At 50.2% G+C, this 17,731-nt stretch overlaps 1 protein-coding gene across 8 annotated transcripts in view; it reads right to left on the bottom strand.

Moving 5' to 3' along the window:
* Positions 1-17,731, bottom strand: part of PLXNA4 (plexin A4) — a 407,314-nt gene that overhangs the window by 202,815 nt on the left and 186,768 nt on the right. For all 8 annotated transcript variants that reach the window (XM_035315928.1, XM_035315934.1, XM_035315930.1 and 5 more), the window contains exon 4: positions 5,555-5,686. In XM_035315928.1, coding sequence (XP_035171819.1) covers positions 5,555-5,686 — 132 coding nt within the window. The remainder of the gene's footprint in view (positions 1-5,554; positions 5,687-17,731) is intronic.

The raw sequence follows: 17,731 nt of genomic DNA, 5'->3' as shown, positions 1-17,731 counted from the left end.
GAGTCCCACAGCTTAACCACACCAGGAACACAGCACCTCCAAATGCCTCTGTTCATCCTCCAGCTCCTGTGCTGCCTCCTTGAGCAGCCCACGGAGGGAGCAGCTTGGCACGGGGAAGACTCTTTGGCACGCTGAGAGATGAACGCTGACATTAGACATTGCTGAAGCTCAAGCCAAATGCAGCTCCACAGATGGCAAAGCGAAAGCCACAGTTCTGCCCCCAAATGGAGGAACACATATAAGAGAGAGTAAGTGTAGAGTTTAGGCACAAATAATGCCACCACCAAGACTGAACATAGGTCCCAAGACTGAGGGACGGTGGGAGATGTAATCTCAGATGCCTGTGCATCTCATGGGATGGAGACAGACCCTGGTGGAATATCTTCTTCTGCCATAGACGGCTCATCTGGGGCATTTCCAAGACCTTGATCTGGTTCCTCACCTGATCACCCCATTTTTCTGTTATGTACATCCCTCCTGGAGCACACAACCAACAAGGGCAGGAGGTGTAGTGTGTCCCTGCTCTTACAGCTGCTTGCTCCTAGGATACCCAAATGAGCTCAAATCAAGCTAAACTGTGACTTTTTGCCATAATATGCATTATGTTAATAAAGAATTATTCCAAGAGAGTCAGCAGCACAATGTGCTGCAGTTTTGCCAGTAGGCCAAATTGCTTTTATCATTCTTGGCTGGCATATACGGGCTCTCACACGGTGTCTTTTCCATCCTCAGCTGAGCATCCATGCGGGTTTTTCCAACCATGCAGTCACTTCTCAGAGGGCATCTGACCTTATTTAACAGGCCCTTAATTAGGTGAAAGCTAATGCGAGGGAGAGCGGAGTTCAACCTCTGATATTGCTGAGGGTGATGAGTGGTATTTTAAGGGCAGGCAAGAAGAGCCAGAAAGAACAAAAGTTGCCTCTGCCGCCAGCTGGGATTACACTCACCTCTTGTTAGAGATTGACTGAACTCGAGGAACTTTTCTTCCCTACTTGTTTTGTGCAGGACTGCCCCAAAGCAGGGTATCAGGGCAATGAAGTAGGCAGTTCAGAGCCTCTTTCTTTTGAGGACGTAGAGAGAGCCAAACATGAGACATCTTCATAAAGAAAGAATTTATTTCAGCAGTTTACTCGGGCTTCTTAGAAGCTCTGATGACCCTGGTCTTACCTAGCACATCATCCTGGTCCAGGAGCAGCCAATTACTCCGACACACAGACCAGACTGTCAATATTCTTCCCTCCTGGCTTTCAGAAGTTGAAGAGTAAAGTCCTGCAGAAGACCTGAGCATCTCCAAAGAGTGAACGTGCACAGAGCGATCACCTTCCACGCACAGCAGGCCCTTCTGCAAGACGACAGGCACTGCCCCCAAAGCCTTCAAGGCAACAGAGTTAATGATAGACATCTGCAACAGCAATGCCGATATTTATGACAGCTTATGGGTGTCTCTTTTAAATCCCCGGGTCAAAAAGTCAGATTTATTAGGCAATCTCAGCATGCCAGTTTCAAACACGATCATTTCTGTCTTTTCCGGTGTCTTGGACCAATGATGAAAAACATGGCCTGCGTGCAACCTTATGGCTCGCAAACAAACAAATGCAAATTAAAAGGAAAAACTCTTGAGTTATTTTTAAAACTTGTGATCTTGAGCCAGTGTTTGTGAGGACAGGCTCAGGCTGACAGTCCCCTGGAAACAGCTACTACAAGCCGAGGAGTTAATGCTAATTGAAATCTTTTGCAAAGACCACATTTGAAGAAATTAAGCTATAATTAGGTAAAGTTATTAATGATTGCTTTAACTAATTGATACGATAACACAAGCAGCAGACAAGATTTTAATCAGTGGTCATGAAATCAGAAGTAAACCAAGCAGTCACCACCTCTTCCTTTGCAGCTAATTTGCACACAATAATTCCGTTGCAGATAGTGACTCAGAGGCAAAGGGAAGAAGAATAAATCTCAGGAGACAAATAGGTAAAAGCCTGCCCCGTTTTAATGAGAAACAGACACAGACAGGCCAAAGAGATCCTGTCAACATGATTTGTGATGCCGTTACTTAATTTTTACCAAATGCCTTTTCTGCCATGCTTTAGTTGAAGTACATATTTATTTGATATTTCATTGGCAGCATTTAAAAGAGACCCCCAAAAATACCTATCTGATTCTGCTATGCATGGCCCTAACAGCCTCACCTTTGATATATTGTCATTTTTTAGGACATGATGGCACAGATATGGGTTATTCTCAGATCGTGGATGCCTTTCTGCTAGTTTGCAGGGAAGAAGCACAACTTTCCACTCACCTGCACAAAACCAAACCGCCAGCAAATCTCCTTCCTTGAGTAAAACACGGGGTTACTCATAAAATGTTTGCAGTCTTCTCTATCCATTAGTTAAACCAAAAGGAGGAGGCAGCTCAAAGCCTTGGAATTTTAATAAAATTAAGTTGGGGCCTCTTGCTGTTTGCCTTCTGTTTTTTTCAGCCTTTAAGTTCGTTTTCTCTAGCTCTTCCCTTTGATCCGCCAATATCAAAGGGAAGAGAGAAGTTTCTCATATCTTGGAGTTGCTTCCAGGTGCTGCATCAGCTCTGCAAAACCCAGAGCTACGAGAGACCCAGGAGCCTGACATGCTGAAATAGAGTTACTTAGGGGTAATCTTCCAAAAACTAGCCCAGTGTCAAAATATAAAACAGCATCCTGCTCCTCCTGACGTGCAGAGGTTGTGTGTAAATATCAACACTGCAGCATCAAGGGGGCAAGGAGATCTGGTCATCCTGCAGTGCAGGGGCAGCTGGAAGAGAAGAAAGCAAGGGAAAAGGGGTGCCAGGAGTGGAGGAGTAACAGGAAAGCCTGAAAATGAGAGATCAGGGCCAGAAAGAGGGATGGGGATTGGAGAGAGGCTGAGAGAGCAGGAGAGGGCTGAAAAAGGGATTTCAATCCCTGCAGAGAGATCCAGGGAGCTTGTAGGTTCAGGCTTCAAGATTGGTTGGAGAAAGAGGGTCAGAGAGAGGGTGAGAGGAGGGAGAGGGACCTGAGGAAATGTTTGTGTGTGATGGGGGGCAGAGGAGATGCAGAGACCCTGAGGATTTCCTTCCCCTGCTCCTCCAGCATTCCCCATCTGCTCCTCATCCCCTCACATCAGCGTGTGAGGCACAGGGCTCTCTGCTGTCTGCACACCAGAAAGAAAGAAAAAGAAAGAAACAGCCCAAGCCTCCAACGTACCCATACCCCCACAGCCCCCAGGGAACACGTCGATGGAGGGACAAGTGACATTCAGAGAGATAAGCCGGGAATTAAAACCCCGGAGCAGCTCCCTCCATGCTGTCACCACACGAGACCTCCCGGTCGGGGGGAAACCCCATCCTGCTTGTAACTCGCTCAGTGCCCTTTGGAAAGGCCGGGGCTGAATGGCAGGTCTGCTGATAAACCATGACAGATCCCGTGCATGCACCAATCCTTACCCACTCTGACCACAAGGACCTGCATCCACACTGCTTTACCACACACCTGCGCCTTGGTGAAATAACGGGGTCTTTGTATGTTTGGTGACAAACCTTCCCCTCTGCTTCACTTGATCACTCTCCCTGTAAAGCATATATTTATTATGTATAACAGAGCCCTTCTGCTGGTGATGAGCTGCTGCATCCTGCTCCTGGGAGCACGGCATGTCTCTAGTGCTTGTCGCTGCTTGGCATTCAGGGGAACTGCAAGGGTGGACCACAGGGCTGTGATGGATGAAAACCATCTGGGACAAGATGAAGGAATTGGTTTATCATTGGGGTTCCCATTCCCGTTGAGGACTGATGAGTGATGAAGCTGAGCCCAGGAAAACTGCTCTTAATGGAGCAGCTGAACACCCAACAGAACTGCTCGCATCTCTGGGGGCACAGCCAGGATTGAGCCCTGAACACTGAGGCTGGTGAAACCCTGGTCTATGCCTGCCTTTGGCAGGTCAAGCTGTCACCCTCCTGTCCCTCAACTCCACAGACCTTGCAATATTTAGGGATTTCTGTGGGCATTGAAAAGCTTTGATAATTCAGGGCATTGTCTATTTATGAAAAGGACCACACTACATGGCTTGTATAACGGAACCAACACATCCTCCCCAAGGCCGGCCTGCTCTCTTCCATGCCATCCTTCCCAGCGTGGGCAGATGCAAAAGAAATCCCAGCTGTGTCACCACATCCATTCTCCTAGGTTATCACCATCTCACAGCCTCGCTTATAAAGACGAATGGACAGAGTTTCTCCACTCCCCACATAATATTTGAGGTACAGATACTCGCAGCTGAGAGTGAGGGCTGGAAACACAGGAGCCCTCACAGAGACAAAACATTTAAAATAAAACACTTCAATCAGAAGAAACAACCATCATAAATAGCTTGGAAATGATCAACTCCGGACTACTCCAGCCACATGAAGAGGATGTGAGGAAGGTCTATAAAATCGGGACGGGTGAAGAGGAGACAATCATTCACTGCTGCTTCCTATGAGGCAGGAATTAGCAGGTGGACCAACAGCCATAACAGTGGAAGAGTGGAGAGGACACCGTGGCCTCCCAAACACAGACCCTTCAGGGAGACCATGAAGGCAACAGTAAGCATTTCAAATGTGTTTTTTGTTTGTTTGTTTGTTTGTTTTGTTTCTTCTGTCTGGTGCCATGGTGCAAGGTCAGGAGAGTAGCATTTCCTCAACGAATCATTGAACTGTAGCGTATGGGTGAACACACCGCACTTGGACTGGGCACTGCCGTAGAGCTGAAGCCATGCAGTAGGGCACCCACATCACCCTACCACATTCCCTCTTGGTTCCTTTTTGTCTAGGTATCCTAAAGCTCCTCACAAGCACACACAAATTAACTGGTTACAGTAAGTCCCTGCACCTCCGCAAGGCTAATTGCAAAGCAATTAACTTCTTCATGCAAAACTAGATCTCCCAGCTCAAAGAGCAAACTTCCTTAAGGTCAAGACCTCTGCTGAAACCAGCCACACTTCCATGTTGAACACCCAGACTGGCTCTTCCCCGAACTCTGGCTGGTAATATTTTCAATAATACAAACACTAATAGCACAGCAGGAATGTCACACTAAACTTGGCCTGCACCCTGGCAGGCACTGTCCCACACTCCAGATCACCGCGTCTCAGAGGAGCTCCAGCTTCTCCAAATACTCCACTTGGAGCCAAATGATTCAGCGTTGCGTTTACCCACCCTACCCGTATTGGTGGCAGATGCAGCCACAGTTTGAATGGGGGTGGAGAGCAACGTGGCACGCAGCAGATGCGACAGCAGCTCCTCATCATGCAGCCAGCAGGATGTGGACTGCATAAGGCAATGCTGGGGATGGTTTCTCCCCCCGAGGTCTGTGCCCCTGGCCCCTCAATAATCTCCATCAGTGTATAAACGCAATCGTTTCCAAGCACAATCATTAGATATTTAGCACAGCACAGGGATCTTTTGTAGGAGCTGTTTTCACTCTGAGAATTTCAGGCCAAAATCTGCCATCCGCAGCATGGCCAAGCCGAAAGCTTTTTAGACATCATGGTCTGACGTGGTTTCTTACCTGCTTCTCAGACATGATGTAGAGGTGTTCATGATCCACTGAGAAGGCCATATCCCGTAATATGGGGCCGGTGTCCACCACCTGCACTATCTCATACTCCAACGTGTTCTTGGTGGTGCCGTCCACACGGATCTGCAGGGCAAAAACAAAAGGAGGCAGAGCACATGAGTGTTTTTCCTCCTTGCATTTAGACTGTAGGACAATCCTGGGAGAAAAGCATTGTTATATCTTTCAGACAACAACCACTGTCATCACAAAATAAACTTTCCCCCTGCCTCCCCTCTTTAAGGATAAAGCAGTTTAACTGCTTTTTTTTGGTCCCATCCACACAAGAGAACTGCAGAAGAAGAATCCAGAGCCTGCTCGTTTTTCTCTGGCGCTATCAGCGTATTACTGTTGTTGCCCGGACAAATCTACCCAGCTGAAAATGGTGGCACAAAGGGCAGAATTTGTGATGATGATGTGCAAAAGAGAAAGAAAAAACACACAAGAGTCTACTGGACTGACTCACTCAAATGCTAGTCAGATGCTATTATGGTTCTTACTGCTAATATTCCATGGGGCAATATATTACTGCAGAACGCACAGCACGACACAGGCTATTTCTCTTCTTGATGACCTGTATCTGATATTGAAATCTGTCCTGCACAAATACGGGACCGTACGATTCCAGCCACATCTCATAACAAGGTGTCACGGAGGAACATCAATAACTGGGATGATGAGAACAGACCCGATACACAGCCCTGGTCTATCCCTGATAGGGGACCAGCGCTACGGAAGACAGTGCATGAAACTCCGTAGGTTTCTGTCTTTGCTGGTCTCAAGCCAATTTCTAGAGATTGGGCTGAAAACCAGCTGGAGAAGGTTTCTAATCCTTCCCATTAGTACGATCGCAGTTCAGGATAATCTAGCTATCCATAGGACTGTTGGGTCCCTCTGGACATTCAGCAAAACCCATGACCATGCCTTTCAGAGTTGCATCCACATCGCTTCTCCCCCTTGTTACCTTCACCGTGTTTCCTTGCAGTTTCAGAAAATCTTCAATCCCACGGCAACCCAAACATTACAGTGCCCTCCTCTAGAAGAACCAGAGTTTTAGCTGATCTGCTTTGTGCTCCACATCGTGACCTCCCTACCGTCTTGAGTAAAGCAGGGTCACAGTCCCTGGTTTCCCTGATTTGTAGTTGAGTAGTTTGATAGTTGAGGGGAAAAAAGAAAAAAAAAAAAGAAGAAAAAAAAAAAAAAAAACACCCAAAAGGAAATAACAAGCCCTGGAGAAGTGATGGTATCAAGACCCATTCCCACTGTTCCCTGGCAGAGAGTCCACAAGCTCGTTCCTTCTGTCTCAACCTTTCAGCCAAGAAACTGAGCCTGAATCATCTTCTGTGTTAGAAAGGCAGAGAGAAAGGAAGAGAAGGAATGACAGAGGGTCTGGAAAGCCTAAAAAGGGCAGCAGTGATATACAGATTTTTATCTTCGTCCTTTCCCTATCTTCCCACCCATATGACAACACCATATGACAGGAAAGAAACTTTATTCTGGAAAGACAGGGGACATGAGGACCTGGAAAATCGTGTTCCACAACCCTGGAAAGATGGGGGACATGAGGCAGAGAGGATTTAGAGGGGCTCTCTGTGACAGCAAAGGGTGTGGACAGTGCCCAGGGATGCTCAGATCCTGTGAGACTGCTCAGCCTAGGTGGGGCCGGGCATTGACCATTGGGCTGGGCAAAGCAGACCGGAGGATTTGCGGTTGGTTTGTCATCTGGATGGGTCTGGTGACAACAGCAACACACTCCACGACGTAAATGCAGATGGAGGTCGGGGCCTTGAGCCCAGCACCAAGCATCCAGGCCTCCCACAGGCTCTGGCTGCCTGGGAGGAAAGGGTTCACTCGTGTTCCTCATGGGTGCCTTGAGCTCCTCCGAGTCTCTGCTGGAAAGCAGTCACTGGTGTGTCTCACCCAGTAGGATAAGGGACAAGATGTCAATGGGATCAGGGTGAGTAATTCCCCTTAGGACAGCCTGAAGATGGGAAGGACACACGGAAAGGACTGCAGGTCAAGCAACATGGGGGCCTGTTTGCTGGGGCTCTGCCTGGGGCAGCCCAGATGCCCCCACAGCAGGACCCCTTCCAATTTCCCATGGGGACTGCACCAAGTTCTTGCTGGCAGGGACCAGTGTTTGGGCTCTGCCTCAGCTCTTCCTCCTTTCCCCATCCCCTGTGGGTGCCCGTGCCCACCGGAGGGCTGCAGAAGCCCCTTGATCTCATCGCCGTGCTAAACAAACCTGACGCCTTTGCAGCTTCGACCTTGATTTCTCGGCATCATCAGGGTCAGGTCTTTAGGCCACCGGATACGTAAGCAGCCAATTATCACTCCAGGCTCAGTCCCCGTCCCCAGCCTTTGCCAGGCCCCATTAGAGGAGAGGGAGCTCAGAGAGAGAAGAGGCAGGCTGGAGAAATCGCCGGCTGGCGGGAGGCAAACGGGAGGCACGGCCCCCAGGGATCTGTGCTACGGGCTTGGTGCAGGTAAAAGACTTGCAGAGGTTTCATGCCGGGAAAAAAAAAAGGAGGGGGGATTTAACAGCTATCACTGACCTAATTGGCTGCAAAATCATTATTTTTCAGAGGAGGGGGGAGAGGGCTCATTCCACTGTACATGTGCATTTGCACACGCATATACCCGTGCCTCCCGACAACAGCATGGAGATCTCTTCCTCTAGCTAAAGCTACGAAATAAAGGAAAAAGAAAATTCAGACGGCGGCCAGGAAGTCTGGCAGGCATTCACCCACACCACACAGGCCGTGCGAGCCCCGTGCCAGCAAGGAGGTGATTATCGCGGCTCACAGCCAGGAGTCTGGCTGCTAACTCAAGCCATCCCCTATCCCGTTTTCAACTCTGCCCGTCGTGTGTTCGACCCCAGGCGTAGAGCCTGGAGGATCCCCATCTTCCCTGCACATTCTTCCCGGGGCCGAACATCAAACGGCACAAGAGCAGTCGGAGGGTTTTATTCCCTGCTCCCAGGCATCCATTAGCAGCAGAGCGTTTGGGTTTTGGAAGGAAATAAAAAAAAAAAAAAGTCAAAGAAGAGCCAAAGAGACTATAAAGGGGAAATGAGAAGATTCTCATCAAAGCCTGCAAGTGATCGGTGGTGATGTCAGGGACGCAGATACGATCTCTGCTAGGAAATCTTCCCAGCCTGCTGATTGCGGGGAGCTCAAGGCACGTCCCGGCATTTTGCTCTGCTCCTGCTCTCCTTCGCTGGCATCAGCCACAAGCCCGACGTGGGAGAGTTTTCTTCTGACTAAGGTATGGGTATTCTTACCCTAAAGATGCTCTTATCAGGCTGTGGGATTAGAGCCTGGGGGATATTTCTCCTTGGATCTGGCTGTGAACCAAGAACCATGAGCCCTGCTCAGCACCCCAAGCCCTCATCCAACCCCACCACCACCTCGTACACCCCCAGGACCATCACCCACCACCTTTTACCCCCAGCCCTGATAACCTCCCACTGCCCCACAGCCAACACACGTGTGCAGAGCTGACGGGGACCCGTTTGTTCAGGCTGCACGTTAATCCTGCTTCCTGGAAGGCTGCACTCACCGGGGCTCATTCTGCAAAGCCGGCTGCTATTAAAACATCAGCATGATTCTTCCCGAAGGTCAGCCACCAGGGGACCTATTCTGGCAGCTGTTTGTTTGTTTGTCTGAACATTATCTAGGCCTGGCTGTTTATTTACATCCATTGAAGTATCAGACAATAAATATCCTCTCCCAGTAGCAAACAGATGCTTGCACTCGAATGTTCTGGCTAGCGTCGGCTTCAAAACGATCTCCTTAATGAGCAAACAACACTATTAATCTTTAAAGACACAAGCTCTGGCCTTCCCCGAGCTCCCACCCTGGCCATGGCTGGCCCTACAGGCATCCTGGCAAGGAGCCCACGGGTCTGGAGGATGAAAGAAGGTAAAAGATATCGGGATCCACAGGAGGGTGATGCCTGAACACAGTCTCCTGGGCAAGCTGGTGGCCGATGTCTCAATCAGACCTTAATGACAGACACAGGTTTTAGAGGCTATTGAATTAAGGGGCACGATGAATCCCTTCAAAGCATGGGTATGATCTTAAAAGGGCCAACGAACAGCGTTGGGTTTGGAGGACTAAGAAGGAACAGATGCCTGCAAGATCTTAGCCCCAGTGTTGGAGTGACAAACCATGGCCATGGCCAAAAAAACAAAGTTCTTTAAGCTCAACAAAACAACAGAAACCCTTGCCATGATCATGTAGTTCTCTTAGCATGCTCTTAATTTTCTAGGCTGGATGGGGATGGCCTCTTTTTCGCAGTGGCAAAGTTGTGAAGGCTCTCCCAACTTGCATGTCTACGTATGCGAACGGCACAGGTTCATCTGTAGAGGAACACCATTTCTGCTAGAAGCCAACAACCACACTGCTTGTGTTTCAGCCAGGGCCTGATGCCGTACACTGAATCACTGTTTGGAGCACATGAACATCGCCCAGTTGTGTTTCATCCAAGAGAAGCTCTGTTCGTACGCTTTGTGCTATCTGCTCTGCTATGTAAATCCCAGCAAATCAAGCATGGACAAATAGTTGTCTTCAAAATCGTCTTCAAAAGCTCACTCAGTGGAAATGCTCACAGCACTCCTATTACCACATCAGCTCTATTTTCCTGTCCCGTTAGCCTACTTGTCCCTGGCAGCAAAAGTCGGCATCATTTCCACCATGCCAGTTGAGTTCAGCTGCTTCCTACTTGTCTAGAGCCATCACCTCCTGTCCAGAGCATCGTTCCTGGCCCTGTAGAGTCAAAATGACACCCATACCCACACGCACGCATTAACTCCTCGGTATAAGGCATTTGAAACCCATCCAGGTCTCCTGAGATGTGGTCAGGAGCAGGATCGCACGCGGATGACGGCTGGCCAAGAAGACAGCCGTAGACACTGGTTGGCTGATTGTCATTGCAAATAATTAAATGAATAACTGAAGGGAAGAGGAGCTGGGTGAACCACAGCTCTCTCAGCCAGCACCCTCCCCAGCACTCTGCTTCGTGCAGAATCAGCAAACCCTGGGCTGATGAAAAAGGGAATCCATCGTTGCCAGCCCCAGTGCTCCCCGCTGGCACTGCAGCAGCTCTCAAATCACACTGAAGGTTTACGTTGGACACAAAAATCGCCCCGTTTCCCAGGGGAGGTGATTAAGCGGCTGCGAGGAAGATTGCAAGGGTGGATTGCAAAGGCAAAGCCCGAGGGATCACAGCATCAGATCCCTCTGCTTCCACCTGGGTGCGAGGAAGAGAAATACTTTGGACGGGGAAAACCAGACCTGGCAGCACTGTCTCCATCCTGGCCGTTCCCTGAGGCATCCCTTCTTTGTCCGCCCTGCCTCTCCTTCTCCCAGGGCTTCTCACTGAAATCACCGTCATTATTTCTCACTATTGGATTAAGGCTCAGCAAACCTCATTTCTAGGAGATCCAAGCGGCCCCGCACATCAATCCAGGCTGCTCCGAGCAGTGCCCAGCCACAGCCTTACGACTGCACGGGGGCCTCTAATACTTTATTGCTTTTCCAATATCAGTTCCTCCCCGTTTTATGAACCTAATGCTCCCCAGCGGATGCTGGGACTGCTGGCTGCCGTCCCTGGCATGGCGAGGGGGGCAAAAGCACAGCAGACAGAGCATGATCTAACGTCAGGCTGTTACGATGATAATCTATTTCTGCTCTTCCATTGATTTGGGTCCCATGATGTAGCCACATTGATCTCAGCGAAGACGGGGAAGGGGCTGGCGATGCACCCCGTTCCTCCCCTTTCCCTCCGTTTTGGCACGTGTTTTCCAGTCGAATCATCCGTCCTAATTTGCCTAAAGCCTATTAGCAGGAGATCAATTTCTAATAACGCACGGTATTTCAATAACCCTGTCCATCTACCGATCCAAGAGGCTTTTAGAAACACTAATTGGAAAAAAAAAAAAAAAAAAAAAAAAAACAACAAAAAACGAAGGGTGAGGTAGCAGCAGCCCTCACTTCTCTCGCGCAGATGTTTCGAGGTGCTGCTTGTGTGAACGGTGCCAGCCCCTCCGAGCACACATCGCAGAGCGCCTTCAGCCATATGGAGAGCAGGACCCTGGCAAACCAGGTGTACAGCCTCAACCTTCACGCTTTCAGTGCTGCCCAGACCCAGATGTGTCATCCACCGCCACTGGAGGGATTCAAGCCAACCTGGGGAGGAGACCAACCCCGGAATTTGGCTTCAAGGCAGCCTAAACTTGCAACTTCCCCCCAGTTTTCACCTCTAAATCTCTGTCCCATACCATCACCTCAAACGGAGAGGTGCCTGACTGCTGGGTAAGAGATCTCCCTTGTAGGGCAAGCACAGTGCTCTGGGGCTTCAGGAGAAGGATGGGATGAGAGGTTGAGTGCCCCGAGGACCTGTGGCTGCCCCAACCCTGGCAGTGCCCAAGGCCAGGCTGGATGGGGCTGGGGGCAGCCTGGGCTGCTGGGAGGTGTCCCTGCCATGGCAGGGGATGGGCTTTGAGGTCCCTTCTGACCCAAACCATTCCATGATTCTGTTATTCTATGATCTGTTTTCTTTTCCAAGGCAGACACGGGTTACCCTGCCATGACACAACTCCTAGATGCTTCAGGGGCACTGGGTTACAATGGATCAAGCCTGTGATGATCTCTGACACACCAGAATAAGCCTTCTGCTTTGGTCCTGCAAGCCAGGAGACCAACTCATAGCAGGCAGAGTCCTTTCTTTTGTAACCCGCTGCATGTGACTACTGTGCCATTCCACTCTATTTGCCCCCCAACACGTATAGCAAGAGATACTTCTGCCTGCAACTGATTTATGAGCTAACCTGGACATAAACCAAGAGCCAGCCGTCAGTTCTGGGCTTGGGCAGCACCTACCACAGCAGGTTTGCGATGGCTGCTCCCAGCGCCATAAAAATAATACTTACAGCTCGAAGCGGGGCCACTCAGGCTGTACCTGGAGTGCAGGGCTCGCCCCAAACTGAAATCAGTTCAAGCATGGACACGGGGGGAAAGGCAAAGAGCACATCAGGTGTGTGCAGCTCTCACGTCCACCAGCCCATTGACAGATGACATCATTTTTGAGAGCATGGTTTACATATGCTCCCCTGGCGCTCCCTGATTGATAAATTAGACTCTCACCAGCCACGTGCTAATCAATGCAAATCATTAGTTTGTAACAACACCAGGCAGGCTCGGCAGAGCTCATTTTTCAAGGTAATGGCCTGCCAAGCGATTGGTGTGCATCAGCGAGCCCTGCCAGCAGATCTACGGGCAGGCTGCTGGCTCGCACCGATGGCACGGGGCTGAGGCCTCTGCTCTCCTGTCCCCGTGCTGAGGTCTGGGCTGTGCTGCTCGGTGCAAGAGCCAGAGACCCAAATCTTTTCTTCCCTTCCTTCACATGGGGCATCACAGCTCCTGGCCCTTGCCTGAGCTCTGGTGACAGCGGCCACCTTGGTCCCAGGTATCTTGGATCTAGGTATCACACTGCCCGGCACCCCAGGAACACTTGGTCTTCACTTACTCCAATCCTGCAACCTAAAATAAAGGACGTTTGAGACTGAAAAAGCATACTTTGCCCTCTTTCAGTGGAAAATGAAGCTGCACACTGAAAGCATCGACCTGCAGACATGTCCTAGGCAATGCCATCCTGACCACAGCGGCATCTCTGGGTTTTGATGCCTGCAGCAGGCATGTGTTTGGCCGAACCAACAGGACATTTGAACACTGTAGTCACCAGATTTTGTACCCAAAGTTTTGGCTTCAGGTACTTTGGGAAAATAAAACCACATCAGGGAAAGGACCTGATACCACTGACAAGGGTGGGCAAGAGCATGGGACAGCTCTGCCCGTTCCTCAGTCTGCAAGGAGCCCACACAACCTCTGTGTCTGCTTCCTGAGCACCACGGGATCAGCCACACTGGGAACGGAGCAGTCTCTTCATCCATGGGTTAGGATCCCAGTGGATCATCCCAAAGGCCGTCCTGGTGCCACGCTGCCCACGGACATTGCTGTTAGGCTTTGGGATCTTGCACTTGTCCATCTGTGGCACACCCACGGCTACTTTACAGCAATAAAGTCACCTCCTTCTCACAACACCCCATTGTAGGATCTGAAAGAAAATCCCCTGGACTTATCAGCTGTGGAGTTTTTCTTGGATGTCGTGGAGTTTTTAATTAATTTTCCAGCATGAAGGAGTTCGGACATACATAAAGCCACTGGTCAGGGCAGGAAGGGTACAGGTCCCCAGCTACTTCACTTTCTCCCACACTGGTGGAATTTCATTATGGGCAACATTCTGGGGAGGGGACAGCTTTTTAACATTTACCCTGTTGCTACCACTAGTCCTGCTTCTTCTTGCAGAAAATGTAAATAGAAGTGTTCAGTTCGAGTGGATTTTGGTTGCTATTAAGGGAGTAACGATGCTAAAAAAAAAAAGTATGAAAATTCAATTTCAACGTACAAGAACATCCCTTGGGTGGTGGCTCACACGGTGCACAACCCCAAATACCTGTTCACCTCTGGTCAGCTCTTAAGCAGGGATCAAAGTATAGATCAACACAATTCAGGTAAGTAGCATGACCAGAAAGGCTTAAAACCTTACTGGCTTTGGGGTCAGAAATACCCAAAAGCACAGCCTGTGTCTGAATGGCCAAGATACCAACACAGTGTTGGTTTAGGGCACAATTCCCTACACGGCACTGCTCAGAAGTTGTGGCAGATAGCTTTATGGGATGCTCTGAGGACAGACGGACGGCGGCACGGGCTGGCTGAGGAATACAAGTCCTTTATAAGGGTCCGTTCATGGGGCTGAGAGACCAGGGATGAGCTCATCCTGCCGTGCCAGGAACGCGGTGACCCAGAGGGCTGGGAGCCCCGCGGGGGGTTGCAGAGCAGCACCACAAAGGGCTCTTTGACTGCGGCCAGACGGGGCGAGCTTTGAGACACCCACGGATCCTCATGACTCCATCTCGTTTGAGAGGAAGCCAGCTGCCCTTTGGCAACGGGAGGCGTGCACACACGCAGGGACCCAGGCACTTGCATGGGTGTGTTGGCAGGAGAGCACCAAAAGCAGGCACAGCAAGGCAAAATTCGGCACGGCACCATGCCCCAGGGGGGAAATATTCAAGGAGGTGGGGGCACGGAGGCACCATCCAAATTCATCTGCGTGGATTTAGGGTGTGCCTTAGGGGGTCTTGGTCAGGAGCAAGGGGTCCCGGGGTGATGTGAAGATGTGCAATTTCCCTTTAGGGCGTATCACAGGCAGACCAAAGCTCCTGTTCTGCAGAGGATTTGGGCGCCTTCACCACTTTCACTAAACAACGCAGATCAAAAATCTTATTGTGGTGATTATCTCTCTGCTCGAGTAAGGTTTTCTGTTCTTGAGGTGATGTTTGTGACAGGCACCGGTGCTAAATTGCAGCAGAAAAGGCAGAGAAATGGGGTGATGGGCTGGGAATGTATAACTAAAAACTGTTAAACCCAGGGGCCGGAGCTCTTTGCTCTCTCTTTGGGGATGAAGGGGGCTTGGGGTGGATGGACGGAGCAGTGGCTTGGGAACAATCCCTGCCAGGGACTGTTATCTCTGAAGCAAGGGGAAAGGGGACCCTGAAAAGGAATCTCTCCGAGGAAATCAGCCAGCCCAGCCTCTCTGTCCGGTTCTTTTTGTTGGTTGACATCCCTGGGGCTAAGGTCGAGATAATGAGGCCCCACATATCTCTGGGCCCCAGACCCACGACGAGGTTGTGCTCTGCAAAGGTTATTGAGATTCAGTTGCTGCCTGTTTCAGCTCCTGGGCTTCTCAATGCCAAGGTGACCTATTAAGAACTTAATATCAGATAAAAAAACAGCCCTTGAAGCCTTTCTAACCTTCATAATCTATGTTTATCCACAGGAGAAAAACAAAAAGGGGGGGAAAAGAGGAGAGAGAAAGAGCGAAAGCTTATCTTCCAGTACTGCCTCAGATAAGAGGGAAGCACCATCTGGGGACAAAGCTCCGCGTTTGCCCTTTCTCCCCTTTCATGAACCTGCCAGAAGAATGATCCAGCCCTGTCCTGAAGGACCAGGCCTCTTCCCTCCCCTTCACAAGCACCAGCCCTCCACTGTAGGCTGCTTTCATGTGCCGACCCACCACCAGTTCCTCTTCTCTCGTCTCTGACATCTGACCACGGGACATGTCTCTGCTCAGGCTGTCCTCAGCACGGACGCCTTCTTCTTCCCAAGGCTTCCTCTCATCTCCCATCAGCCAGCCCCTCGTTAGTGACCCAAGGCCATTTCCTTCTAATTTTGTGTTCCAAGACCACTGCATAATTCTTGGTCCTACCAAAGCATTGAGCCACCTATGGCTTGGATGATGTTTAAGGGTCAGCTTCCATGGATACAGGAAAGGGTAAATGGAGGTTGTTGAGTTATGAAGAGCTGACCCCAGAAGATGCCACCAAAGCAGCGTGCATCGCTGCCCAGCCCTCAGCTCAGAGGGATTCACAGGGGAAGAGCGATCACACAACCACGGCTCTCAGCCCATTCCCACGGACACCTCTAGACAGGGCTGGAGAGAGGCAAAAAATCGATCGGTATTGGAAATCTTCAAATGAAAAGTATTGTGTAAGTCAAGTAATTATTACCTCCGATAGCGTAAGAGCAGCATGTATCTCCAGACCCCTAATCACGGGGATCCCTTGCGCATCAATCAAGAGTTAGACAAATGTGTATTCAAAGCCCTTGATTGAATTATCTGAAAGTAAGAGACAAATTTTAAAATAATGACCAAGTAGGGACGTTTTTAACACGGGTAAATGGCAACTTGCAAGGAAATGCAGCCTCTGAGGAAGGCAGGGAGTGCTTTCCTTCCAGCCAGGCACACCTCGTCCTCTGCAGAGCATCAGCACAGGGCTACGGGAGCAAAGCCGCCCACCCCGTGGAGGAAACGGAGCCCTCAGCATGCACTTAAAAGGATTAAGAGGTCTGCTGGGAGCTGTCCTAAAGGAGCTGCACGGCACCGAGGGCAAGGCACAAGGCGCAATCAAGAGAGAATTAAGAGAGTCGGAGGGATTTAGCAGGCAAGTGCTGCCATATTATTCCACTCGGATGGAGGCAGGGGACTCCTGGGGGAGGTGGAAGGCTGCCTGAGCTGTTCAGGTCGGGTCCTGATTGCTGATTTGGGAATCAGATGTTCCATCGAGCTCTTGAGCAGGTTGGGCTGCCCCATGGAAGGAGTCAGAAGGGTTTTGGGGAGTTGAACGTGACCCGTGGCATTGAGCTGGCCCAAAAGCCTCTCACCCAGAGGAACTGCAGATGAAACAGGAAATGGAATGAAGAAAGCTTAAGAAACCTGAGCAGAAAGGGGGCCCCAAGGGACCGATCTCCAGGGATGCTGTGGCTGAGCCAAGTGATGCACAAGGACCACAGACCAGCAGGGAAGCCCGAGCAGAGCCAGTAAGATGTGCTGCCTTTATAAGACGACCTCTACCAGCCCATACATCTGCAGCTCCCTTGGTGCCCCATAGCTCCGTGCTCACCTCTAAGCTGGTTAGGTGATGCGATGGACCAAGAGAATTTGTTCTGGCCCAAAGAGATGTCATCTCCCAGGCCCTTTATTTACCTTCTTTAAGTATCAGAGTCTTGTCTGAGGTGAGACAGCTAGTTACTTTTCTTCTAATGTAAGAGATTAAGATGTCTGAGCCCTACAAGGACCATCCTATATGTCATTGAAGGCATCCTATAAAGTCCTGGAGGTCTGGAGCTTGCCATGTACATATCCTGTCCAAAAACCCATGGGTGACACAGTGCACATGTCCCTGGGTGGTGTTTCCCTCGCAGAGTAGAAACTGTGCCCCAGACATCGTTGCTGTAGTTGGGTGGTTCAATAGCAGAATTTGGAAAAAAACATAGGATGGCTTCCCAGAAGTGCTGACCACGCTGCTGTGTCTCAGGACCCCACGGAGCCCAAGCAGGATCCTCCCCTACTACCTTGAATATGTCAAGCAAGTGTGTAGAAATCTCATCTGCTCTTTCAGTGATGGGAAGGGCATGGAAGAAGAGCCAGGACACGGTCCTCTCATGTCCCCATAGCCCTCGCCTACCTCCCATGGGCCTGGGAGAGTCAGCAGGAGGGTGTTGCTCCTGG

Source organism: Oxyura jamaicensis, chromosome 1 (genome assembly GCF_011077185.1).
Source record: "Oxyura jamaicensis isolate SHBP4307 breed ruddy duck chromosome 1, BPBGC_Ojam_1.0, whole genome shotgun sequence".
NCBI lineage: Eukaryota > Metazoa > Chordata > Aves > Anseriformes > Anatidae > Oxyura > Oxyura jamaicensis.
The sequence above is the reverse complement of the archived record's forward strand: the minus strand, read 5'-3'. Positions and strand labels throughout refer to the sequence as shown.